General features: G+C 53.0%; 2 protein-coding genes across 7 annotated transcripts in view; one reads left to right on the top strand and one right to left on the bottom strand.

Moving 5' to 3' along the window:
• Positions 1–7415, bottom strand: part of PPP1R7 (protein phosphatase 1 regulatory subunit 7) — a 29157-nt gene extending 21742 nt beyond the window's left edge. For 3 of the 6 annotated variants that reach the window (XM_032857702.1, XM_032857705.1, XM_032857707.1), the window contains exons 1-3: positions 7311–7415; positions 4091–4231; positions 293–348 (exon numbers count right to left, since the gene is read on the bottom strand). In XM_032857702.1, the coding sequence (XP_032713593.1) occupies positions 293–348; positions 4091–4231; positions 7311–7362 (249 nt within the window). In that variant the 5' untranslated portion in view covers positions 7363–7415. Of the gene's footprint in view, positions 1–292; positions 349–4090; positions 4232–4646; positions 4709–7310 lie in introns of all 6 variants that reach the window. The other 3 variants (XM_032857704.1, XM_032857703.1, XM_032857706.1) reach the window with 3 other exon arrangements.
• Positions 7416–7525: 110 nt separating this feature from the next.
• The window catches only part of PASK (PAS domain containing serine/threonine kinase), a 37125-nt gene continuing 18935 nt past the window's right edge, over positions 7526–25715 (top strand). Inside the window, exons 1-8 of the mRNA XM_032857701.1 lie at positions 7526–7577; positions 16392–16563; positions 18325–18557; positions 19124–19294; positions 19932–20072; positions 20548–20682; positions 22569–22829; positions 24690–24840. Of these exons, the coding sequence (XP_032713592.1) occupies positions 7530–7577; positions 16392–16563; positions 18325–18557; positions 19124–19294; positions 19932–20072; positions 20548–20682; positions 22569–22829; positions 24690–24840 (1312 nt within the window). The 5' untranslated portion in view covers positions 7526–7529. The remainder of the gene's footprint in view (positions 7578–16391; positions 16564–18324; positions 18558–19123; positions 19295–19931; positions 20073–20547; positions 20683–22568; positions 22830–24689; positions 24841–25715) is intronic.

Here is a 25715-nt window from a genome sequence, read left to right as displayed (position 1 = left end):
GTTGGGGAGATTGAGGCACTGCCATGGACAATGCAATCACCAGACCTACTCGTGTCATTCAGATGACAAGGGTGGTTCATTGGCCACCCAATCCTCTGGTTCCAGATCTGGAGTTTCAACCACCAGTATTAGAAACAACCAGGACACAAGGAATCTGACCCAACCGAGTGGGGCACAGACGACCTTGCCTAGGAAATCACTTACTAATCTGGAACCTCCATAAAAGACACCCTGACAGTCAGAGTGGTCCATCACCATGGCCCCCGAGGCTGCGGCCAGCAGGGGGCATTACCTCTGCATCTCTGTCCAGGCTGATGGTTTCCATATCCACAGGCAGCTCTTGTCCTTCTGAAAAAATGAGAAGGAAAAACAAAGCCCATTCAGAACCCTAGTGTCCGTGGCCCTGGGACTTGGGCTGCCTGGCTCAGTGAAATCAAGCCCAGCAGAAGCCACGCGGCGGCACATGGAGGCTCTGGATGGTGCGGCAGGGTTAATGCACTGCTCCAGTCACAGTCGCCTTTCAAGTATTCAGATGTTCCTGAACTCGGCGACCAGCAAAGTTCTCCAAACTTCTATGTGTGCCACTAAACTTGCCTGGAAGGACATGTAGCCTGAAACTGTTTGCAGGAAGGAGGGGAGAGGCCGACAGAGCCTCAGGTGAGCCCAGTGGGAGGTAGGGGAGCAGCCCAGAGCTGCCCAGCTGGAAGCAGCTGGCCCTCTACTTTCTCGTCCGTGGCAATAAATTAGACCATGTGAACACTGCTCATGCTGGGCATGTCAGATGTTCTAGGATGTGCCTTTTATTGCTTTGGAAAGTGGTCTCGAATCTATAAACACTCATCTCTGCAAAGAGGACACCAAAACAAAGGACAGCTTGACAGAGGGACTGGAGAGCCCTGACTGATTTAAACACACTTCTCCGCCGGAGGCACGAGCTGCTCCCTGCAGAGACCCCCCTGCCCCAGTGCTGGGGGAGAGCTGTGCAATGAGCTTAGGCCCTGGCCCAATGGCCTGCCATCAGCAGCTTCCTGGTCTTCGTTTCTCCTGAACTGATGGATGTGTGCGTGTCTAAAAACAGCTCAGTGCTTGAAAACAATAACAGCGATCCTTGGATTTCATCCATGTCTGACAATTTCTCCCCTCAGTCTTAGCATCTGAATGAGGTCATATACTGTGACTGGATGACACTTCTCTAATGTCCCTTCTGGCTCGCTGAGGAAACTGGGCCGCCTGGCTTGACATGCTCGTAATGGGAGCATGTGGCCCCCGCTCTCCTGGAAAGCGGCTGTCCGCACTGCTGTTTTTGCCTGGTTCCTACTGCTGCCTGCCCCCCTACTGCAAAGCTATATCTGCTTCTGCCATGGAATGGGCCTGCAGCCCTCAGACCTCATGCTCCTGGCACCTCCCAAGGACCAGGGGTTCACTCTGTCTGCTGGCCAGCCTGGCCCTTGACTGGAGGCAGCTGAGAGGAGCACTTGACCAGCTTAACCATTCAGCACTGGCTGGCACTGGCTAATTCAGTCTTCTAACCCAGTCAAAAAAATATGTTGTTTGCTACAGTTTATTATTTACTGGAATTATTTGCTATAACTTTACAAGGTGTCAACCAACATAGGAATGAAATAAAAGGAGTTGGGCAAAACCAAGAGATATACCCAAATTACTCCTCGCCCCCAGATGGCACAAATCCAAGATCGTGAACTGTGGAAGCTGTAAGGAGAGAGGCAGCACAATGAAGGCAGGTGTCCAAGCCACCCAGCATCCACACCAGGACACCGTGAGAGGGCAAGGCAGCACTGCAGACAACTGAGCACGGCCGGTGGGTAGAGACCAGGCCTGGGCTCCATAGGACAGGTGGTCACACAGCTTAATGTGGCTGTGTCTGTAGCACGCCCAGCACTCAGGGCAGGCCCCTCAGAACAGCTTAACCTCTGCAATAGTTACCAGCCTAGAATGTTTCCCCAAATCTATCATGTATTCATCTTTTTCTTTTTTTAAAATAAGTTAAGGAAAATAAGTGAAAGGTAACAGTTGACACATTTGAATTTTATTTGAACTTAGGACTTAAGTAAATACAGGTGGGAGCACCAAGGCCCGATTTCTCTTAAGGACTTATAAGACTACAAATTTCCAGAGGTTTTTTTTTTTTTTTTTTTAAATATTTCATTTATTTACTTGAGAGTGAGCACATGCAAGAGCAGGGGGTAGTGGGAGAGAAAGAAGCAGGCTCCCTGATGAGCAGGGAGCCTGATGTGGGACTTGATCCCAGGACCCTGGGATCAAAACCTGAGCCAAAGGCAGCAGCTTACCGACTGAGACACCCAAGTGCTCATCCCCACCCCCATTTTTAACATTTTCCAGAGTGCTTTTAATTAGCTAGTCATCTGGAACAAAGAACGCTGGGTTCGGATAAGCTGGGTTCAAGTCCAGCTGCTCTACTCTATCACCGTGAGCCCCAGTGTGAGCCCCCAGGAGCCTGCACTCACCACCCAGGGAGAGAAAATCCCCAGGACAGGGCCCCACCAACTCTCCAGTCCTCCATGAGTGCCGGATGTTCGGATGGGAGAGCAGGTGATGCTCCCACCCTCTTGGTCTTTCTGTGACTCAGTTAGACATAACGAAAGCTTCCATCCTTCACTCCCATGTACTTATTCCACCCACGCCGCTTCCAGAATATCTACTCTGGAGCTCCAAAGTAAATGTGGCTGATACTTTTGTGGTAATCTCCCTTTGCCTTAAAATTAGGTTGCCATAGTTACCAATCATCTTCACTGGCACAGAGCACCATGTTATTTTAAAAATTAGGTGTTTTTTTTTTTTTTTTTTTTTTTTTAGAATTTGTGGGTTTTATCACCATAAGGGTAGAGCATGACTATTACTACTTTACAAGTCCATACATGCATATAAATCTAGACAATGCAGAAGGTACAGCACCCTCTCAAACCTGCTGTTCAGAGACCTTCAACTGCAGTTTGATGTGTTTTCTCTTTAACGCATGTTAAAACTTAGATATTATTAACCATTTTAACAGTAAGACTTCGACATGCATACCGTTTGGAAACGTGCTGTTGTTTTCTACTAATGTATCCTGCACATCTTTCTGTCTGTTCATATGCCCTCTCTCATTCTTTTCAATGTAAATCAATTTTTTCTAACCAAACCAACAAAGATCACGGTTGGGGAGGGTGAAAAACCACCACTATCGACCGAGAACTTACTTTTCTCATCTCTAAATTAATTTTGTTGCTGTTTTTAATCACTAAAACAGGAGGCTACTGAGATATTTTCTGCATGAAACAATTTTCCTAACATCTTAGCAATTTAGGAGTCAAACTTCAGGCCTCTCATATGGTGAAGCATGACTTAGAAATGACTTCTCTAGGGCGCCTGGGTGACTCAGTAGGTTAAGCAGCTGCCTTTGGCTCAGGTCATAATCCCCCGGTCCTGGAATTGAGTCCCACATTGGGCTCCCTGCTCAGCGGAGAGCCTGCTTCTCCCTCTCCCTCTGCATACTGCTCTCCTTACTTGTGCTCTTTACCTCTCTGTCAAATAAATAAATAAAATCTTAAAAAAAAAAAAAGAAAAAAGAAATGACTTCTCTAAAATACTAAAGGTGCTATTCTGAAATTAGTTTACATGACTAGGATAGGAAACAAAAGCATCATCAGCGAAAATATTTTTTTTTTTCAAATCTTGTATTCTGAATATATGGCTAATAAAACAGTTTTCTGATTCTGTCTCAGATGACACGCCAGTACTAATAATGTTATTAGTAGTAGCATTTGCTTCAGTGGAACTAAAAAAAAAAAAAAAAAAAAAAAAAGCATCCTGCTTGCAAGTGGCATAAATGAGTCAGCCCACGAAGGGAGTGCCTCAGGGGGCGCAATGCTCCAAGAGTATGGCCACCAGCCCCTGCGGGCCTCTACTGCCACATCAGCAGATCAAGAACCAGCCAAATGAATGCCCCTCCCGAGTAGCAGTCCTCCCACTGCCCTTGCCTCCACACCACACAACGCGGTGTGGTGGGGTTGGGCAGATCACATGCAACACGGCCGCACCCTCCCCCCTTAGAGTTTTTAAGGCTCTTAACTCGGCCTGGTACCTTCTGGGTCCTCTTCCCCCTGCTCCTCTCCATCCTTTAGGCTGTGCTCACTGAGGTCCGCCACTATACCGCAGCTCTGCTTCTTCCCTTCCTCATCGCCAGACTCTTCAGATTCGACTCGCCTGTCAACTAAGCCCACACACATCAATAAGAACTCACAGCCACTTTATGTGACTCCCTGAAGAACATTTAACAGACGGACATTCAGCTATAAGTCAAAAAGACTTCATTGAGAAACATTTGTTGAAGTCAGCTCAACAAACACGAGTGTCTTTCCTGTCTTGGGCACCATCTGCGGCGTATAGTGGTGGGGACAACTTGTGTGGGGGAGGGCAGAGCAGGGAGGACACATGGGGACTAAGATGAGTAACAGACTATTCCTGCCCTCAAGGAAATTGTGAAGAATTCCCAGATGTTGTAAAAGGCCTGGATCATTTGTGACAAAGCGGACTAACTGGTGACACAGTGAAGCACCTCCTGTGTGGCTCACTTTTGGCCTGGATGTCCATGTAGCGGGGACCATCGTGACCCTTCTACCACATACCTTCATCCATGCTCCACTATCCATTTGGCCAAGAAAACCAGCCCAGTTCACAGGCCCACGTTCTGAAAGAAATCAAGACTAACTCAAATCAGACTGTGGGCAGAGGGAAGGCTGTAATGAAAAAGGAGAAGATGGCCAATAGTGCCAAATGCTCCACATAAAGATCACCGATGCCAAACATCTGCACACAGTGATACCAGCCAACAGCTTTGAAAGGCTGGGAAATAAGTATTTTTGAATTAATAAATAAGGCAAGACTAAATATGGCAGATTGGTAAAAATCCTTTGGTAAGACTGTCAAATAATTTTCCTTTTTCCAGATTTTTTCATGATCTCCCTTGGAAGTCTATCGTGAAGAGCTGAAACAGTAATAAGTTACTGGGAGTTATTAACGATACTGAAAGTATTTTCTTTCCTGGCTACGGTTTGTCCACAAAGGGGTATACTCTTTGAGGAAAGGAAGTTTTATTTCTTCTTTGTATCTCCTCCTGGGCCTAGAAAAGTAGTACCCAAGGAATCGGGCTGCATAAAACCAAGTTCTTATGAAATCAACCTGCCAAACCTCTGAATCCACCCCTTCTTCCCCACCCTGGCAACTGCCTGGGCTCCTGCCTGGCATTCTAACTGGTCTCTCTGGGACTTTTCTGGTTCTAATCTATTCTGCATTGCCAGAGAATCTGATGTGATTGTAAAATCCAAATCTGATCTTTGACTCCAACAAATTTTTTTTTTAATTTTTATTTTTTAAAAGATTTTATTTATTTGACAGAGAGAGAGAGCGAGAGAGCCCAAGAGTGCAAGCAAGCACAAACAGGTAGAGCAGCGGCAGGCAGGCAGGGGGAGAGGGAGAGGCAGGCTCCCTACTAAGCAAGAAGCCTGGATCCCAGAACGCTAGGATCATGATCTGAGCCGAAGGTAGATGCTTAACTGACTAAGCCACCTAGGTGTCCCAACTCCAAAAGTTTTTGGACTGCCAGTGACTCTTGCTGAAATTTCGCCTTGCCCATACAAACACAGTGCTGGCAGGCTATTTGGTTTTCCAAGCCCCACTCTCCTCATCTGTATAAGGGGGTTAGGATAGGACCCACAGACCACAGGTGTTGTCAGGACTAAAGCACAAAAAGCACAAAAGCAATCAGCATGTGCATGACATGGAGTAAACACTTGGTAATTAGCTATTACCAGGCACAGGGCACCCTGTGGTCAAGGCTAAGAGAGAGCAAATTCTACCGGGTGTGGTATGGCTGTGACCAGGGTGGCAGGGACATAGGGCAGCCAAATGAAATGTGGAATGAAGGGCACCCAAAGTGAAATGTGGAACACTATCTTCAAGGCAGCAGAGGGTCTAGAGCATGAGATAGTAGATCCAACTATAAGGCAACTTTGGGATAGTGGGAACAATGGGCTGGTTCAAAGTACAGACAGTGGGAATGGAAGAGGTATTGAAGATCTGGAGAGATTAAGGATATAGAGGCATCAGAACTTGTTGACTAATTTGGATGGGTGGGAGTAGGAGAGAGAGAATCACCTGGGTTTTGTATTTGTTGTTTACCAAGACATGGAAACAGGTGAAGAGAAAGGAGTAGATTGGGAGGACCGTGTCGAGGAGAGGGGATAGGAAGAGGTGCTTTTTTGCTCAACAAGATCCAAGACCCTTCACCAAGGTACTCCAAGACCGTCTCTTGCTACCTTCCTCCAATAGCACAATCACTCTTGGTCAAATCTCCTTTCAAACAGACCACCTTCTTTCACTGCCCTTTGCTTTAGTCTTTTTCTGGCCTGAAATGATATTTGATTTTTCCGCAACCTGGTGATTTGTAGTTATCCTTCAAGCTTCAGGTCAGAGTTGGATTTGGTTAGGCAGCCATCACTCCAAACATGTCAGCTCTCCTTCGCACTCCACCTCCCATCCATCTTCCCGAGCACTTTACGCATAAGACAGTGGCTGAACTTCCTCCCTCCGAAAACCGGCGGAGACCAAAGCATGTAAGCACTTGAAGACAAGACTGACTCTCCAACTGGTGTGTGTATGTATAACTATATGCACATGTAATATGCAAATGACTGTTTTCAACAAAACTAAAGAGTTGAATTTAGTCTTTTCAGAACTATGACACGTTTGAAAGCAGGCTTCCGTTGTTTAACAGTTCAATCTCTCGGCTCCGTTCCATCCCTTCCCCACAACCCATTCTCTTACGAGAGGATTCTTCTCCACCTCCACCACGTTCACCTATGAACCGACTCGGGCAGGTCCCACGGCGCCCCGCGCCTCAGTTTCCCTGATAGCTGCCCCGGGACACATACCCGCGGCGGACCAGGCTCCTAGGTTCCGTGCGAGGCTCCCACCAGGAGGTGGGCGCCCGGGCACCGGGACCACCGCGTCGTCAGTACCCGCCCGCCCTGCGCCGCTACTCCCAGCCAGCCTTGGGTTTGGCGCCTCTGGGCCTCCCGAGCCTTCCTGACCACTGCGGCCTCCGCCCGGGGTCCCCGGGCCCCGGGCCGCCCCTGACCCGCCGAGCCGGCTGGCAGCTGTCAGGGCGCGCTGCGGGGCTCAGGCCACGGTCAGAGGCGGGACGGCCCGTTTCTCTCAGGCAAAGCCGGTGAGGGCCGCTGCCCCCCCCCGCCCGCTGGGCCCTTGGGCCGCCGCCCCACGGAGCCGCTCACCCTCCATCATCTCCTGCGACTGTTGCTGGCCCGCGCCGCGTTCCGCCGCCATGTTGGCTGCTCTTCCCCTTTCCGGAATCTGTCGCCTCAGGCCCCTCAGCCAATCAGGGGTCCCGACTTGGTGCTGGCTCAGCCAATGGAATCCCACCCAGGGTTTGAACCCCGACGCGCCTGCGCAGCCTCAGCGCTTCATGGGGATTGTAGTTCAGCGGAGAGGCCATGTGGTCCTCAGCCACAGGAGTAGTCCGTCTCACCTCCCCGGGACAGGTAATGTGAGAGCGCCCCGGAGGCTTCTGGAGACGAGGAGCGGGGAAGAAGACGGGGCGGTCGGGGCCTCACGCACAGAGCCGTGGCTGCAGGAGAGCGGAGAGAAGAATCTGGGAGAGGCTGAGGGCTCGTGGGCTCGTGGAGGGTCTCTGCGCGGGGCTGCAAAGTGCGGGCCAGTCGAGTGCGTGCCGGCCCTTCCAGGCCTCAGCGGCTGCGTCTGTGCACTGGCCAACTTCGTCCCGACGTCGCCGCGCGGACTTGGCCCGTGAGAAGGGGCCGTCTCCAGTTAACGCTCAGCGCTGGGCGCCCGCGCTCGTGCTGGGGCCGCGGCACCGGGGGCCAGCCCCTCCCGCAGGTGCGGGGACAACCTATCTTGGTTCAGGACGTCGACCCAGTCCAGCGGGCCGCAGCCTCCGTCGATCCTTCGGCCCTGCGGGCGTGCCTGACCCGTGAGGGAGCCTCCTTTCGCTCCCCGCCCTCGAGGCCTCAGAGAGGGGACCCTGGTGGATTCGGAGACTGGAGGAAACGGAGTCACTTAAATTCCGCGGGCGGATGCGCCGTCTGTTTTTTGGTCCCTCCGAGGCGCCGTAAGGGGTGTCCGGTGCGTCCCTAGCAACCGTGAGCGCGGGCTTCTCGGTTCGGGAGCGCTGAGTCCCGCCCCCAGGTGCTAGTGGTTGGCTCGGAGGACCTGTCAATCGACACGAGTTGTTCTACGATTGGCCGGTGGGCGAGAGGGGAGGCGAGGCTCGCTTCGCGCGGTGAAACAAACTTGGCCGGGGGACTCCGAAAGGCCCCAGGTGAGGTACCTCCGCTGGGGAGAGCGGTCCTGGGCTCCAGGGCCTCCTGGCGCGGCTGGTGGATGAGCCCCTGCCGGGTCCTGCGCCCCCGCGCCCCCTCTGTGTGGCTCCGGCCGCTGGTGGCCCGCCACCGCCTTGAGACCGTTCGAGGCGCCCTGGCGCCCTGGCCCCGGGGGACCCGGCCGCACCTGCCCTCCCGGGCCGCGCCGGGGCCTAACGCCCGCCGGCGCCCCGTCCGCCCCCGAGCTGGCCGCGTGCGCTTTGCGGACGTCCAGTTGCCCGCGGTCCTCTCGCTGCTCGCTGTGGCGCCGGCGGGTCTCTGGGCGCGCTCTGCGGCAGGCGTCTCGCCCGCGGCCCCCTGCGTGTCCCGCCTCCTTCTTCGTCCTTTCTTCGCGGCTCTCTTCCCAGACGACGGCGGAGCCCGGGGTGCGGTCTGGACGCCTTGCGGCCCCTTCCTTTCCGCACCTCATCACCCAGTAACTGCCCGTCCTGTGCCGAATTCTGCCTTCTGTGTCCCCGCGCTGTCTTTCCGCCGCAGCTGTGATTCGAGACCTCCTGTTTCTCGCCTGCGTCGTTGTAGCCGGCCCGCCACGCCCCTGCCCCTATCTTCGGTAGAATGCGGATCTGGCCGTGTTACTCCCAAGCACAGATCCTTTTAAAGTCGGTCTTTGGGAAAATGTCCAAAGGGCCTGGGCAGGCGTAGTAGGAGAACCTGGGAGTTCAGCCTGACTTCTTCAGGCCCGTCCCCACGTACTCCTCCCCGAGGGTGCTGTGGCAATCTTGGTCTTAGGGTGCCTCTGGCTGTCCGCCAGGAAGGTTTCTTCAGTCCCCTTTCGGTGCTCTGCTCGGCTGGTGCCTTCTCCAGGAAGCCCTTGTTGACCTTTGGGGTCTGGGAAATGCCTCTTGCTCACATTCTCCAACCCAGCAGCCATCATCCTAGATAGTCTTAAGGATGCCTCCAGGCGAGAAAAACACACAGTCCTAGAAAGGCTCTGGGGGGAGGGGGGAGTAGTTTTTGGCCCCCAAAGTCCAGAGAAAGGCAGATTTTAGGGTAGGTTTATCCTTAAAACGACATCCTCGCCATCTCGTGCTCTGCTGCCCGTTGTGTTGGCTTCATTCTGAGGCTGGTTCTGCTCCTGGTGGTCCCCAGTGGTGGGAGCAGCTGGAGCTTTTTGCTTCCTAGCTCCGTGAGGGAAAGATGGTTGCCTCCCGATGTTCACCCCTAAGCTCAGAGTACTTTCCCAGAAGCTCCCTGCAACTCTCTCCTTGCTTCTGTTTGGTCTAAGGGCAGTCACTCATGCCTTCTGAAATAAAAACTAGCAACAGTAGTACGATCACACGGAGACACCACCTGGGGCTCCTGGGTTCAACATTCTGTATCTTCTGCTCAGAGTAGGTACAAAAAACCCAAAACCCAGGAAAATTATTCTAAAAACTTAGGGTTGGACTGGCAGGAGTTTCTGGTTAGTCTTTGAATTAAGCCTGTGAAAAAGGAGTGATGTAAGGTTGTGTGAAGCCAGGCTTGGTTTTCTCAGAGGCTGGCCTGTGCCTGTGGAGCTGGAGGTGCTGGGTGGCTCTGCCGAGGTGCTGTGGGCCTTGGTGCCACATGGCGTGGATGTGGTGTGCAACGCTGACTAGCCTGTGGCTGGCCGCAGAGGGCACAGAAGCTACAAAGGGATTTGGCTTTCTTGCAGCCACTTGATTTGTTGGCTTTGGACACCATTTATCTACCCCCCGCCCCCCATGCAAGACCAAGCATTTTGGCCCCTACCCTCCCTTCCCTTTCTTCCCTTCTTTCCCTCTTCTTGTTACCTTTACAAAGCCAACTTTTATAATACTTACTATGTATTCTAGAGTTTTATTAGTAAATTTACAATGTAGTCTGAAGAGAGGTTTTTGTTTTTTTTACAAGTCAGAGTTTTCTCACATTGACAGTGTAGTCTGAAGCTATCATCAAGTCTCTGTGCTTTGTCAATCGGTTGGTTGTAGAAATAGAAATGAAAATGTGATCATGTTCTTTATTTTAGAAATAGTCCCTTTAGATGCTTAGAGAAGGGAAGCAACAGGTTCTGTTAGTTTGCTATTTAATTTCTCTTTTACTTCTTACTCTTTTGGTTCCTAATCAGCTGTTGCTCTTACGATCCCACACTGGGTATATACGTATGTGTAGGAAACATTTCTTAACTTTTTAGCATACGCTGGTTGACCATTCAAAAGGATAAATGCGACATTAGTCATGAATCATAACAATGAAGTGAACACATTTAAGCCCAACCCCCAAATTAGGAACTGAAAGACCTTAGGCTATTGTATGGCCCTCCATTCCATCTTGCTGCTGGACCCTCAGAGGAAACCTACTGGAAGTTTGGGTTTTTTCCACATTTGTGTATACCCTTCAACAATATATGTAGATGGGGGTGTTGTAGAAAAGGAATTTTACTTTCAATGGTCTTTCGTAATTTGATTGTTTTCACTTACTATATTGTGAGATTTATCCTCATTGCGTGTATAGAATTTGTCTTCACTGTTATGAGTCATAGTGTGAATATGCCAGAATCTTAAATCTATTTTCTTGTTGATGAGTGTTCAGGTTTATTATTTTCTTCCTTTTTTCTTTTGCCATTGAGGGCTATGCTGCCCTGAACATTCTTGAGTGTGATTTGCTATTTACGTGCAAGGATCCTATAGAATATAAGTCTAAGATAGTGGGATATACTGTCCCAGTAGGTTAATGTGTGACTTAAACTGTTTTCTGAAGAGGTTACATTAATTTGTTAGTGTTGCCATTAATCCTGATCTCTATTAATATTTGATATTATTAAAATTATTAGGTTTTGCTGGCTTAGTATGTGTAAAATGGTCATGATTTTGCTAATAAAGCTAAGCCCCTTGTTACAGGTTTACTGTCCACTAAGGATTCCTCTTCTGTGAAATTCTTGTTTCCATTTTTTCCATGAAGCTGTGTGTCTTTTAATGTATTAATATTTTTTAAATTTTAAATTATTGGCCTTTTGAACTCTCTTGGATATTAATTTCCTGGTTATATGTGTGGCAAATATATTTTCCCAGTTTGGGGTTTCTATCATTTTGTTTGTGGTATTTTTGGTGAACGGACATTCTGAACTTTAATGATAAATTTATCAGTCTTACAGTTAGAGCTTTTTGTGTATTGTTGAAGAAAACCTTCCTTGCCCAAAGTCTACTGAAGGGTCTTTTAATTATCTATGAAAGTTTTGACTTTCACAAGGTTAGTCTTTGATGTCTTGGACATGGCTTTTCGCATGTTGCATGTTGATCGCTCTCCTGTTACTGTTTCTTGGAGGGACATGGAGTTGCCTGGCTTCCCCATGGGCCTGTGGCCAGTGCTGGGCACCACTCCCTGTCAAGCGTCCGGGGTTCTTTCCCACACTGGGCCGGGGGTGGCTGCCGTCTGTTCCTTTGATCAGTTTGGTTATTCCTGCCCAGACAGACCCACACCACCGCTTCCTGTTGGGTTTTCACATCTGGGAGGCTGGTCTGTGGCTTTGTTCCTCACTCTTACCTCTCCACTCTCTTCCTCTTACCTCTTCCTTTCCACTCTCTCTCCAGCTAGCTGTTCAGTTCTCCCCGTCTTTATCTCTTAACTTCTCTCTCCCAGCTCTGTTCTTGTTTCCCTGCATTGCATTCTGGGTTATTTATTCCCATAAATCTACCGATCCTCTTTCTTTTCAGCCCTGACTACCTGCTTCATCATTCATTAACATTACACATTAACTGTATTGAGATAATTTACAGACACTAAAAGGATGGTCAGTGCCTAGTTCAGGGAGCGTTGAGATAGTCCCACAGCTGCAGGATCATGAGGAGAGCTTTCCCATTGCCCTCCAAAGCCCCTCTGCTCTTTCTTAGTCAGCCTCCCCAGCCGCAGCTCCCCACCCCCACCGCCCCTGCCCCAGTCTGGCTGTGCTCTGCTTTCTGCCTGGCTAGGTCAGGCCTATCTCCTGCTGAGCTTCAGGCCTCGAACCCCTGCAGGAGGTGTTCTGCACAGCTCCAGGGCTCTAAGGGCCATCGGAGCCATTGCTGTCTCCCTGTGTCTTCTTCCCTATTGCTGAGTATAGGGGTCTTTTGTGTGGTTACGCTTTGATTTGCTTATGTGTTCTCCCCGGGAGGGACATTTGGATTGTTTCCAGTTTGGGGCTGTTCTGAATCTCTCTTCCGGGGCAGATACTTCACGTAAGCCCTGTATCCTGGGCCGACTGGCAGCCTGCTTTCTGGGGCCCGTGTGTGCACATCGTGTCTTCCTGCCGATACTCTGCGAGTGTTCTGGCGGCTCCCACCCTGACCAACGCTCTGTGTTTCCACTCTTTGTCATTTTAGTCGCCCTAGTGCTGGCATGTGACGGCTCGTGACAGTTGAACTTGCGTTTCCCACATTACTAATGGTGGTGAACGTTTTTCTCATGTGCTTCTTTGTAATTTGTACGCCTTCTTTGGTGAAGTGTCTACTTAAACCCTTTATCCTCCACCCCCTTTAAAAAAAACCTCTGGTTGGTATCTTTTTTTTTTTTTTAAAGAATTTATTTATTTATTTGACAGAGATCCCAAGTAGGCAGAGAGGCAGGCAGAGAGAGAGAGGAGGAAGCAGGCTCCCCGTCCAGCAGAGAGCCCGATGCGGGGCTCGATCCCAGGACCCTGAGATCATGACCTGAGAGGCCCAACCCACTGAGCCACCCAGGCGCCCTTTGGTTGTTAGTCTTATGACTGCTTAGGATTTTTCTATGTATGTGATCCTGTCGTGTATGAATTGCGACAGCTTTATGCCATTCTTTCCAGTATATGTGCCTTTTATTTCTTTCTCTGCCTCTGTTTACTGGCTGCTCCCCCTAGAACGGTGCTGAAGAGAAGAGGCTAGTTGGGCTTCCTCACTCTGCTCCAGACCTTGGAAGGCCAGCATCACAGGCCTTGGGTTCTTCATGTGTGCCCCTGGGCAGGTGGAGGATGTTTCTTCCTCCTCACTTGTGAGTGTTTGTTCCTGTGACGGGGTGTTGGATTTTGTCCAATGGTTTTTTGATTATCAGTCGGTATGACTGTGTGATTTTTTTCCTCCTTTTTTTTTCTTTAGCCTTTTGATATGGTGAATTACGTTAACTGATTTCCAGATGTTAAGCCAGCTTTTTATTGCTATGATAAGCCCCTCTTGGTTGTATTGAATTAATTCTCTTTTTTACATATTGCCTTAGTGGGTTTGCTAACATCTTGTTGAGGATTTTTGCATCTCTGTTCACAAGTTATTGGTCTGTGGTTTCCTTTCCTAGCAATGTTTTTGTCTGGTGTGGTATCAGCGTGATGCTAGCTTCAAACACTGGGTTGGATGTGCTCTGCCTGTATTTAATTTCTGGAGGAGTTTATGTAGTATTTGTAAAGTTTTTCTGGCTAGATAAACACAACACCAGGCAAAGTGGGTGCAAGGCAAGATTTATTAAAGGCATCTCCGGCGAAGTTTCAGGGCTCAGGAGAAGGGGAGCCAGGAAAGTTGCACCGGGAGGAGGTGGGCACCCTCGGCGAGGTTCCGGGACTCTGGAAAACAGCGCCCAAGGCTGGGAGAAGGGGGCTTTTAAGGGGCCTTGAGGGCAGTTCAGGGGTCTTTTGGCAAGTTTCCCTTATTTGGATATTTCGCCTGCTCGTTGGGGTCCCACTGGTCCACTGGAGCCCGGGGTGGGGGGGTCTCAGATTCCCGCTTGTCAGGGTCCCATTGGTCCACGGGAGCCCGGGGCCAGGGGGTTTTCAGATTCCTGCTTGGGTCTTTGTTCTCCTGTCTGAGCTCAGGTTTTGTGGCGGGAACTTTCGCCATCTTAAGTAGCCCTTACTTTCTGCCAGCCCAACAGTATTGAAGTTACTTCCTTCTTAAACATTCGATAGAATTTACCAGTGAAGCCATCTGGGCCTATAGATCTTTGATGGAAAGTTTAAATTACAAATTCATTTTTTTTTTAAGACTGAAATGGAAAAATTTAATTTCTAAAAAGCTGGTTTGATTCTTTCAATATGTAGTTGTTTCTGAGAAAGTCTTGTTCTCCCTTCCGTGACTCCTGTCTCTCGTATTTTGAACTTAGACGCAGGCATTTGTAGTAAATGGATGTTCTCATGTGTCTGAGTCCGTTTAAGTTTTCTGTAGACTCTCACCAAAGGGGGCTTGTTTCCTTGTCTGTGTCACTGGAAGGGAGCATATTTGGTTGGTTTCGCTTTTGGAAACCCATATTTAGGATGCTTTGCTTCTGGGAAGATTGCTTTTGCCAGGGCCTAGGCTGCTGAGCTGGGACCACATTTCCCCTGCTCAGGGCGCCTGGCTTCTCTGAGGGAGGCTCCCGCCTGGTGAGGGGGACTGCAGCTCACGGGCGTCTTTATCATCTCACGGGTGAGTCTCACTCTCAGGTAGCTCAGAGATGCCACAGACTGATACCTGATAAGCTCTAGCTGCCCTCAAGTAGTTATCCAGACCAATGTATTCTCTTATTTTTTTTTCCAGGACTTTTGTCTTTTGTTTTTTAAATTCACCTGGAACTAATGTTTGTATGCGGCAAGTCACAGGGATGCATCATAACCCTGGGCTGATTATCTAATTCTTTTGAAAACTGGCAGCTCCTGGGTGACTCAGCGACTCAGTGTTAGTGGTTTGTTTTCCCGGCTTAGGTCCTGGGGTCCTCACGAGAGAGCGCTAGGCGGTGTGCAGCGCGTTACTGTTCTTCACATTTTGCTAGAAGGGGGCCGAGGCAGGAAGGCCAGGGGGCGGTCCAGGGCCTCGCTCTGCTGGAGCACGCTGTTAATTCCCCATGGAGCTTCACTGAGGGCCAAGCTCCTCAACAGACGTTGGTCTGTTTCTGAAGCTGATTGGGTTTGTTCTCCTGTTTGTTCTTTGCTGTTCCGATCTCCATTTGGGTAGCTCTTTGGCATGCTTTGATGTTAACATCCTTCCACACTGGTGATAGCGGGGCCTTCAGTTTTCCGTCTTGGGGACCCCTGCCCCACCACGTTCAGGAGCTTGGCTCTGAGACGAGTGTTGGCCAGGCCCTGACAGCTGAGGGGCCTGGGATGTGAGCATACCAGAGACCCCATACAGAGACCCCAATTACAAACTGGGCTCACACACTGTTAACTGTGGGAGTCACTGCCCTCTTGTGCTGCTGGCAAGTCTTCATGATGACCTGAAGCCAGGGCAGAACTGGCGGGCTGGGCCTCCTTGGAGTTCCGTGCTACAATGGGGCGTGGGAAGGGCCAGCCCCCCTTTTCTTTCCACAGCAGGTCCGTCCTGTGCAGGTGCCCCCACCTGCTTATTGAAACTTTGCTCCTCGGCCAGTCTTTGGGCATGTGTGTACCCATGAGGGAACCCTGATGGGGGAAGAGGCCGGTGCGGGTCTCAGAAGTGGCTTCCACATGCTCAGAAGGTGACCATGGAGAGGGCACCTGGGCTCAGGATGGGCACGTTGCCCTGGCGCCTTGGGCTCCTCACTTCATCCAGGCCCCTGGCCCAGGCCTCCAGCACTGTCTGGAGGAATATGTGCTGCAGACATGAGATTTTTCTGTATTTTTTTCCTTACAACTGTTGGCAAATCTACAGGTACTTAGAAAATACAGTTAAACACACAAATCCCTGGTACCAGGCCTGCCTCCGGGTTCTGTGCTGTGGCTTTGTGTCGCTCATTTGTCAGCAGCCCTGTGGATGGTTCTCAGGGCCACTGGTCGGAACCCCTGGATTCGGGGAAAGCTAGGGCCATGCAGAGCCACACGGGCCCCTTCCCATTGTGCTCTGTTCTTTCCCTCTGTTTCCTTCTCTCTCCCATCGCTTCCTCTGCATTGCTCCAAAATGGCTCCAAAATGACTTTGGTCACTGGCCTTGCACTGGAGGTCCTGGCCTATGTGGCACTGGGGGCGTGGGAGCCTTTTGGGACTGAGCTGCATTCAGCCTGCTGAAGGATTAGTTGCTTAAACTGCTTTCCTGTTGTCGTGTTGCTGATGCCGATCCGGTTCACTTTGTTTTCTAGCTGACGGTTGCTCCCCTGGCCAGCAGGCTCCCGATGGAGGACGGAGGCTCCCCTGAGAGCCTGGTTGCGCGGACTGCCACTGAGCCCAGCGAGTCCCTGTCCTCGGCCCACAGACACCTGAGCAGGAGGAATGGGCTTTCGAAGCTCTGCCAGAGCAGGATGGGCCTCTCCGGTAACCCCCTCCTGGGTGTCGTGGGTGTCAGTGTTGAAGATGAGAGTGACAAGTCCTTCTAGGCTCTGGTCGGGTGTGCGGTTCTCACTGTGTGTGGAGAGATGCCCACAGGCCCCTCCCGGGCTGTGTGGGTGCTGCTGGGGTTCTACTGCCAAGACCTTGCTTCAGAGTGTGTGCGGGCACTATTGTGGACAGGGCTGCCGTGCAAGTGAAATACAGTTTTGCTGATTTAGTTCAGTAACTATTTGAGGACTGTGTTGCAGCCTCCTGTTTTCCTCCCGGATGCAGACGACTTGCTCGAGGGCAGCTAGCTACCTGGTGCAGGAGGCTGTGCCCGGGCTGGGCTGAGATGTCGAGGCTCCTGCTGCCTCACTCACTTGTTTCTCCCAAGTCAGCCTCTGCCTCCAGAGCTTAGTGGGCTCGTTGTCTGAGGGGGTGCCTAAGGAGATAGCAGGTGCAGGCCTGCAGCTGGGTGGACCTAGAGCGCGGGGAAGTCAGTTAGGACAGTGAGAAGGTCTGGACCCGGAGGAAAGGGGCTGCTGAGGAAGGGGAGGAAGAGAGATGGAGCCCAGCTCACACACCAGTCTAGGAGCACAGGGTGGGAGTGTTTGGAGGGAAACATGCTGGGTTCTCCTGGTGACGGCCAGAGATTCTGCTGGGAGGGCTGGGCAGGTCTGGGAGGTAGGCAACTGCCCCAGGAGCATGGGCTTCCTGGTCTCTGCATGGGGAGCAAGGACAGAGCCAAGGTCACAATGCCTGTCCCATGGTGTGAGGAGGGTCAAGCTGAGCTTGGGGCAGCTGGGAAAGAGAAGGGCTAAGCAGCTGGCCATGCATTTCCAGGCCCAGAGAATGGTCCAGGGTGAGACTGTGAAAAGAAAAGGGGAAAGAGAGAAGAGTTGTTATTGTCTGGATTTTGAGCTGCTAGAAGGATGGAGTTGCCGTTTACTGAGATGGGAAAGGAGAGAGGCAGGGCAGGGGTGCCACGCGTGGGGTGGGCAGCACCTTCCCACATGGAGTGTGTTAGAAGCCAGTGAGGAGTGGGTGGGACGGAGTGGAAGGGGTGAGACTGCATCCGGGCTTCTGCAGTGGTGAGAGGTCAGAAAGGTGGAGGGGAGAGGGAACCCTACCCAGGGCAGGTGGTTTAGGAGGTGTGGACTGACCCCCTGGCCTACCGCTGCTGAGGGCTGGAGTAGGGTGAGTGCTGAGAATTGGCTGTGGGCTTGAGCATCTCAGGCCACTGGACGTATTGCTGAGAGCAGGTTTTCTGGAGGGGTGGGGAGTGAACCTGACCTGTGAATAAGGGAATGGAGGGAGGGGCGGAGACAGCGGGCAGCTCTTGGATTTGGGAGGCTTTCCAGGAACAAGTGCAAGGGGGGGTGGCTGGAGGGGGTGCGGATCTGTAAGGACAGACACAGGACAGCACCTCTTGGCGGGGCGGGGGTTGGTGGGAAGGGACCTCAGAGGGCGTTTACACAGAAACGCTGAGCTTGGGCCATTGTGTTTCCTGTAGGGTGTGACTCTGGCCGGACAGCACCTGGGGGTGTTTAGTTGGACTCGGGGCTGTTCAGATGGATGCTGGAGTGTGGAGCTTGAGCTCTGCACCCTCTGGAGGAGTTGAGAGCAGGAGCCGTGGGGTTCGGTGTGTCTGAGAGGCGGGCTCCGGGCAGCCTTGTGAGCTCTAAAGCTCCCTTTCCTTTCCTTTCCTTTCCTTTCCTTTCCTTTCCTTTCCTTTCCTTTCCTTTCCTTCCCTTTCCTTTCCAGAAGACAAATGGAACTCCTATTGTCTGTCGTCTTTGGCTGCCCAGAGCATCTGCACCAGCAAACTACATTGCCTGGTGCCGCCGGAGCAGACCGACCTGGCCGGGTCCCTGGGCAGTGCGTCCTGCTGCTCCCTGCTGCGGGGCTTGTCCTCGGGGTGGTCCACGCCCCTGTTCCCGACCCCCGTGTGCAACCCAAACAAGGCAGTGTTCACCGTGGACGCCAAGACCACAGAGGTACTGGCTGCCGTGTGTGACCCTGCTGTGCGAGTGTGGTTTGTGCCTTCAACCTGTAACCTCAGACAGGGCAACTGGAGTGTGTTAAGTACAGTTAGAGAAGCTGCATAAGAGACCTGAGTATGAATCAGTGAAAACAAATTGAATCCTCCTGTCAAGGTAGAGATTCAAGGACGGGGCTGAGCCGCATGACTGCCTTGTGCTCTGTAGGGTGTTGGCTCAGTGACAATGAGAATGGGTACTCGCCATCTGAGGTGACCATGTTCGCCTGATGGGCATTTACATACAAATAACTGAAATCATTAGGTGGCCGGGAGTGTGGTGTGAGTCCCCGTGTGTTCCGCGTGGCACTGGTGGCATGGCGAGCCCATCCTGGTTGGGGAGGGAAACGTGGTTTCAGTCGTGGCGCTGGCATTTCTTGTTTCCCTGTGGTTAAGACCCGGGGAGTCTGGGGTGCCGCAGCCGCGAGCCTGTCCACTGCAGGACGCTGGGGGCGGACGGGTCTCCAGGTTTGGGCTGGTGGCACTGCTGCTGATAAGCGTGTCTTCTCCTCTCTGCGACTCCAGATCCTAGTTGCCAACGACAAGGCTTGCCAGCTCCTGGGGCACAGCAGCCATGACCTGATCGGCCAGAAGCTCACACAGTTCTTCCTGAGGCCCGATTCCGATGTGGTGAAGGCCCTCAGCGAAGAGCACATGGAGGCCGATGGCCGAGCCGCTGTTGTGTTTGGTACAGTGGTGAGTGGGTCTTCCCCAGGGGCGGTGCTGGGGTGAGGAGCAGCTGGGGTGGCGGGTGGAGCATCACAGGAGTGGAAGTGGGTAGCTGTGGGCCTTGTGAGAGGGGCGGTCCCGCCTTACAAGGGAGGAGGCTCGGCGGTTTGCGAACCGGTGGGAGGCCAAGGGGTCACGATGATCTTCCATCTGCACCCCTGACTGTCTAGTTTGGTTTGTTTGGTGTTTGCTGGCGGGGCCGGCATGGCTGGAAAGGTCTCCCTGGGACTTGGGTCCTCCTGGTGTGATGCGTCCCCTGGGATGTTGACTGCACGTGAGGTGCTGAGCCCCCAGCCCAATCCCTAGAGGACGTTAGATGTGGTCCGCTGCTCTGTTCTGGGGACTGGCCACGGGCTAACACTGCTCGCCATGTGTTGGTGTCTGTTTCCTGAAGAAATGACGCAGACAGTTGTCCTACTCTGTTGCAAGGAGGCTGGTGAGGAAACCCTGTCTTCTGAGAGAGCGTCCACATGGAGACTAAGGGTCCGTGTCAGAAGCCATGTGTGGCCTTGGGCTCAGGTGTCAGGCAGGGGCACAGAGGTCACAGACACCCCCAGGCCTGGGCTCGGGGGAAGGCCTGGGGCAAGGCTATGTGCTCCCGCAGGTGGACGTCGTGAGTCGCAGTGGGGAGAGGATCCCGGTGTCTGTGTGGATGAAGAAGGTGAAGCAGGAGCACAGCCTGTGCTGTGTGGTCGTACTGGAGCCTGTGGAGCGGGTGTCGGCCTGGGTCGCTTTCCAGAGCGATGTGAGTGTGCTTTCCACATCCCCACCACATGGAGCTGACCAGGTGTCGCCTCTTGTGGCCTCAGCCCCCTCCGTGGCCCGCTGTGCGCCCCTGGGGCTTCTGGAAGGCGGGCCCCCATGGCAGCCCTCCCTCTCTGTGTGCCCTTGGGCATGGGTGCAATCTCCCTGGCCGTGGTCTCCTCGTCTGTAAAGTGAGATGGAACCGGAACCTAGGTGTGCCTTAGCAGGTCAGTGAGGTAGCAGGTGCGGGACCATCAGAATGGTGACTCGCTTCTGGAGGCCGGTAATTTGGGTGCCTCCAGCGGTAGGAGAAGGAGCGCCTGAGGAAAGTTCGTGGCCGCCTCTGGCCCTTCTGCCGTGGGAGGGCCGCTAACGGTCTTGCTTTCAACCTGAAGGCATGGTGTTCAGTGATGTTTGAAGGTGAAATGCCAGGAGTTTTTACCGTAATGCTTAACAATGCTGGTTTTTCCTCCCAGGGCACCATAACATCCTGTGACAGCCCGTTCGCTCTCCTGCACGGGTACGCGTCTGGGGAGGAGGTGCTTGGGCAGCCCATCACAGACCTGATCCCTTCTGTGCAGCTCCCTACCCCTGGCGAGCCTGTCCCCCAGGTAGGACCCTTGCGGACCCCTGACTGCCACACCTGGCAGCTGTACCTGGGGCCATGTGGTCCCTGGAGTCTGTTTACTCGGTGACCTGAGAGTTCTTAGGCCGGAATCCGTGGCCTCGTGACACAGGCTGGTAATTCTGACAGCAGGAGCATCCTGCATATACACACAGTGGCACCAGGTCCGAGGGCTGCTCTCTGGGCTCTGGGGCCTTGACTGAGGGTCATAGCCTGTGCTGCTCTCTGATTGGGCACCCTGTCTCCTCGGTCCTCCTGCTGGAGCCTGGAGCGGGGTTCTCCTGTGTGGTCTGTCTTTACTGGGAAGTCTGGGGTTCTTGAAGAGCAGGGAGAACTGGCTGAGGGCAGGGTGACAGGCAGATGGGGGGGTGGCAGCTCTGGGGACAGTGGAGGTTTGGGGTCGTTGGGGTAAGTTCTGTTACTCACTGAATCTTCCCAGTTCCCAGGTGTCACATTTCCTACTAGTGTGTGCCCTTCACACAAATGACCTTCACTGAGGTAAATTCCACTGATGTCACACCCCAGTGATCTGCAGCGTCTAACTGGACGCTTGATTTTTACCTAAAGTTACCTCTGCTGCTGCAAGGAATCGGAGGTGCTTTCAGGATGTCCATAGGCACTCCCTTGTTCTCTGGCCTTCCAGAGGCTGAGAGCTGAGCACTGGAGCCAGTTGTCTGCTCCCTGGTTCTTGGGCTGGCCACAGGCCAAGAGCTGAGCCCCGGGAGCCAGTTCTCTGCTTTTTTGGAGCTTCCAGCCCAGTGGGAACCCTCACCCTATCCTCAGTCCTTATTGTCTGTGCCCTTCTTCTGTCCCTAAGCTGGTGGGGGTGTCCATTGGCACAGCCACCTTGGGAACCTGTATGGCAGCGTCTGCCCCATGCAAACTGGGCGAACCTCAGAGTGCCCTCTGCATGCATCAGAGAGAAGTGTGTGCCAGAAGGCACATGTGAGCTTGTTCTCAGCAGCACATTTGTGATAACCTCAAATGGGAGCTCCCAACACCCCAACAGCAAGTGGAGACTGGCACTGCACCCCTCATCCCTTGTAGGGCTCCCTGGGGCCTGGCCTGCAGCCGTGGCTTGGGGAGCCTGATGTCTCCGAGTCTTGACCCTCTTCTGGGCACAGCACAAGGGGAGCAGAAGCTCCCAGCACATGGGCCTCATCAGATCTCCTGTCCTCCAGGGTGGCCCCTAAAAGGGGCGGGTGGGATTGGGTGAGGGGTAGACACATAGCCCTGGGCTGGTATGCCTCGGGAAATCCAAAAGGGAGCACACTCTCAAAGCTTTCGGTTAGGATGAGGCTGTGGTCAGGATTTACTCAAAACTGGGTCCATTCCAAGTATTTAAGGCAGGGAAACAGGGCAAGGAAATAGTTTTGTGGGGATAGAGGTGCTGAGGAGGCACAGACAGGGGATGGTCGGCAACCACAGGAAGCAGCCGGCCCTCAGACTGGAGGATAGTGAGTGGTGGGGGCCATCTGTGGAGGTGGGACCCTGGGGCTGCTGGGGTTCTGAGGCAGAGGGCGGGAGATACCTGCCAGCCCTCCTTCCCTGCAGGGTTGGCACAGACAGGAGTCCAGTCTGTGTGCATTTCTTGGTTGTCCTGTCATTTGCTGCCCTCAGGCCTTTCTGGAATGGGGGGCAGCTGCTAGACTGCGTTGCTCTTGCCGCAGACACAGCTCCTGGTCAGGGTTCTGCTTTCCCTGGGGCAGAGGTGGGGTGCAGGGAGACTGCGAAAGGAGGAGCAGTGTGGGGAGTAAGCTTTTCTGGGCTTGCTTCCCGTGACGTGTGGATGGGTTCACGTCTAAAGCTGCAGACTCAAAGCTTGGGCCATGAAAGATGCTGCTATCAGCTCAGGGGTGTTGTTTCTTCCAGAATCTCAAGATTCAGAGGTCTGTCGGGAGAGCCAAGGATGGCACCACCTTCCCTCTGAGCTTAAAACTGAAATCTCAGTCCAGCAGTGAGACGGTGGAAGATGGCCGCACCGTCCCCAAGTGGGGTTACTCAGCGTCCATCTGGGTCTTTTCCACCATCAGCGGCCTCATCACCCTCCTGCCTGACGGAACCATCTACGGCATCAACCACAGCTTTGCTCTGATGCTATTTGGTTATGGGAAGACTGAGCTCCTGGGCAAGGTGGGCCCTCCCTGGGTGGCCTGTGCTCCCCTGCGGGGGGATAACCTGTTTTCACAGTGAGGACATGTGCTTGTCACAGACCTTGTACCGCCATGCCTACTGGTCTGGCCCACTGGCTTTCCCTGGGGCATGCTGGGCGCCATTCTCCCTAAAGGCTCTCATTTCCCTGGATCCCACATTGAGCATGCAGTGACCCTTGGGACTGTGTCCAGAGCCTTATCTCCTTGTGCTGTCCCTGAAGGGAGAGGGGCTGTGGCCTGGAAACCTGTCCTGAACGAGGTCTAGTAACTAAGTTACTGGATGAAGGTGTTTGTCACAGCCGTGCACCTGGAGGTTGGGGCTTGTCCACACCTCCTCTGCCCCCAGAGCCATCCTGGGGTGCCTGTCATGTGGTCAGGGTCAGAGGAAGCTGTGTCTACAAACTTATTTCTTGGCTTGAGCTTTCTCTGAATTTCTTGTATGTGGGGCAGAGGTCTCTGCACAGCGAGAGCCAGGCCTGTTTCTATAGGAGACTGGGCTGAGTAGACTGACTCCGTTGCTGCAGACAACTGTAAGCTTGGGGCCTTGGCCATGACAGTCTGGTATTTAGGTCATGAACTGGACTTCCGGGCTGAGCTGAGCAGGATAGCTCATCCAGCTCCATGTAGAGACAGCTGGGGCTGGCGTCCTCCCGAGGCGCATCTGCTCTTGGGCTGGCTGCCTGGGGCTGTTGCTGGGGCTGGCGTCACTTGATGGCCGAGCTCCAAGGCCAGGTGAGCATCTCCGGCAGCCATGGCCTGCCCCTCCTCACATGGTCCCTGGGTCCTCCTGGCTCCTGGGAAGGGGACGTGGACCCCCTACTCAATGGCAGGCGGGTCATGGGGGGAAGGAGAGGTTGCTGAGTGGTGCATCCATTTTGACGTCCTGTGGTCCCTGTGTCCACACGCCTGGCTGGCCTGGCTCTTGGATGCCTGTAGCCTTTCCCTGAATACCTTGTTCTCCAGGGGTTCTGCAAATGAAGGGAGGGAATCCCCTCTTGTAGTCCTCAGTGGGGCTGACCCAGGCCTCGTGACAGTCAGCCAAAGATTTAAACTCTTTTGCGGCTCCAAAAAAGGGTCCTTTTCTGTTTTCTAATAGAAATATTAAGGAGCAAGTAAGCTAAGATTTAGTTAACTGAAGGCAAACTCAGTTTGATTGAAGTTAATGAAAACGCACTTAGTGTGATTTTTTTGACAAGTAATTGCTGCAGGAATGTTGGGGGTGCTGGGTCCTTCCAGGGAGTGTGCTTGTGGGGAAGGCACCCTGCCTCAGAGGTTAGACTGTTTCGTGTTCACATGGCTGTAGGCACCTGTCCGGGAGTAGGGGTCACACGTGGATTCAGAGAAGACATGTGTCCTTGCAGTTTTGGACTTGGGACCCTCGTGCTGAGGCTGTGACCAGCATAGCAAAGGTGCCTGCTGGACCTCAGGGGCCAATTTCATGTGCCCAAGGTCCTTTTTTCCTTATGCTGGGCCCTTGTCGCTCCCCGCAAGTCCCATAAGGTGGAGTTTGCAAACGTGGCTCTCAGGTGTCAGGGCAGCGTGGGGCAAAGACCAGACATCTGCTTGGAAGACATGGTGGTGTGGGTATAACTAGCTTCTGAGTTGTTGATTTTGTTGATTTTGTCTTTTTCATAAGAAAAAGGAGGGAAAAGGTGGGGGCGTAAGTCCTGAATTCCATGTTGGGTGGCTGAGGGGCTTTGTGGGTCTGGGAAAAGGAACACGACCTGGAGTCTTTCTTAACCTTGTCCAGAGACTTGCTCACGTTGTTTGTATTCTCTCCCCAGATTAGATGGGGGACGGTCCTGTGGTCTGGGTTCTGCAATGTCACTTTGTTTTCTAGAATATCACTTTCCTGATTCCCGGCTTCTACCATGGCATGGGCCTCGCGTGTGACACTTCCTTCCCACTGCCAGACATGGCTGACCAGAGTGGACCTGGGGAGACAAGCGTGGGCCCCCGGCAGAGCCAGAACCGGGCTGGCACAGGCGTGGGTAAGGCCAGCCTCCCTCACGCAGGTGCACACAGCTCCATGCCTCTGAGGGGTTGGGAGCCGTGGGCTCGGGACAGGGACATGCTGGGCGGGTGGAGAGTGGAAGTGAGTGGCCGCCAGGCTGTCATGGTTTGAAAGTCCTCTGTCACTTGTGGGCCTTCTGTGTTCCCAGGGGATGGGACCAATATGAGTGCACAGAGAGGGTCCCGGGGGATTTCCTGTCACCAAGTGCCTCGCTCTAGGACAGAGGTAGCTTGTGGGGAGTATTTGATGAGTAGATCTGTGTAGCCATACATAGCCTATCAAAGTAACCCTTAAGTAGTCCTAGCCAAATATGCTCGTTATGATTAGCCCTGTGTACTTTTAATTTAGCATTTTATGGTGCTTCAAGTCTCCATGACATGAACATTGTAGGGGACAGTGTGGGCGCATGGCTCCCGCCCTGAGGGTTCCCTCTGTGACTTTGAGGCACCTGGGAGGATGGACCACTCCAGGTATGCATGGAGCCCGTGCCTGTGCTCCTGGGAAGGCACTGGGACCTCCCGCAGCCCCGTTGGTGCTCACCTTTCCGTGAACAAGGAGCCAAGAGGAGCTGCTCCCCGGTTCTGCTTCAGGAATGCTCCTAGCTGGCAGGGCCCCCCTCTGCCAGTGCCCTCTCCCTGGGCCCTGCCCTTGCAACAGGCCTAGCCAGGCTGGGGTGGGGGGGTGGTCTCAGTGGGAGGGAGGGGAAGCAGGAAATGAAACAGCTCCTGGAGAGCATCAGGCGATCCCGAATCCCCAGGGAGCTCTCCCGTGGCCCTGTCAGAGGGTGGCGATATTGGGACACCGCTGAATGGGGCAGGCTCAGAGCACCCTTGGAACACATTGCTTACCTAC

The sequence above is a fragment of the Lontra canadensis genome, unplaced genomic scaffold (assembly GCF_010015895.1).
Source record: "Lontra canadensis isolate GAN:19392208 unplaced genomic scaffold, GSC_riverotter_1.0 scaffold13, whole genome shotgun sequence".
In the NCBI taxonomy this organism is placed as follows: domain Eukaryota; kingdom Metazoa; phylum Chordata; class Mammalia; order Carnivora; family Mustelidae; genus Lontra; species Lontra canadensis.
Note: the sequence above shows the minus strand (reverse complement) of the source record. Positions and strands in the feature narration are given on the sequence as shown.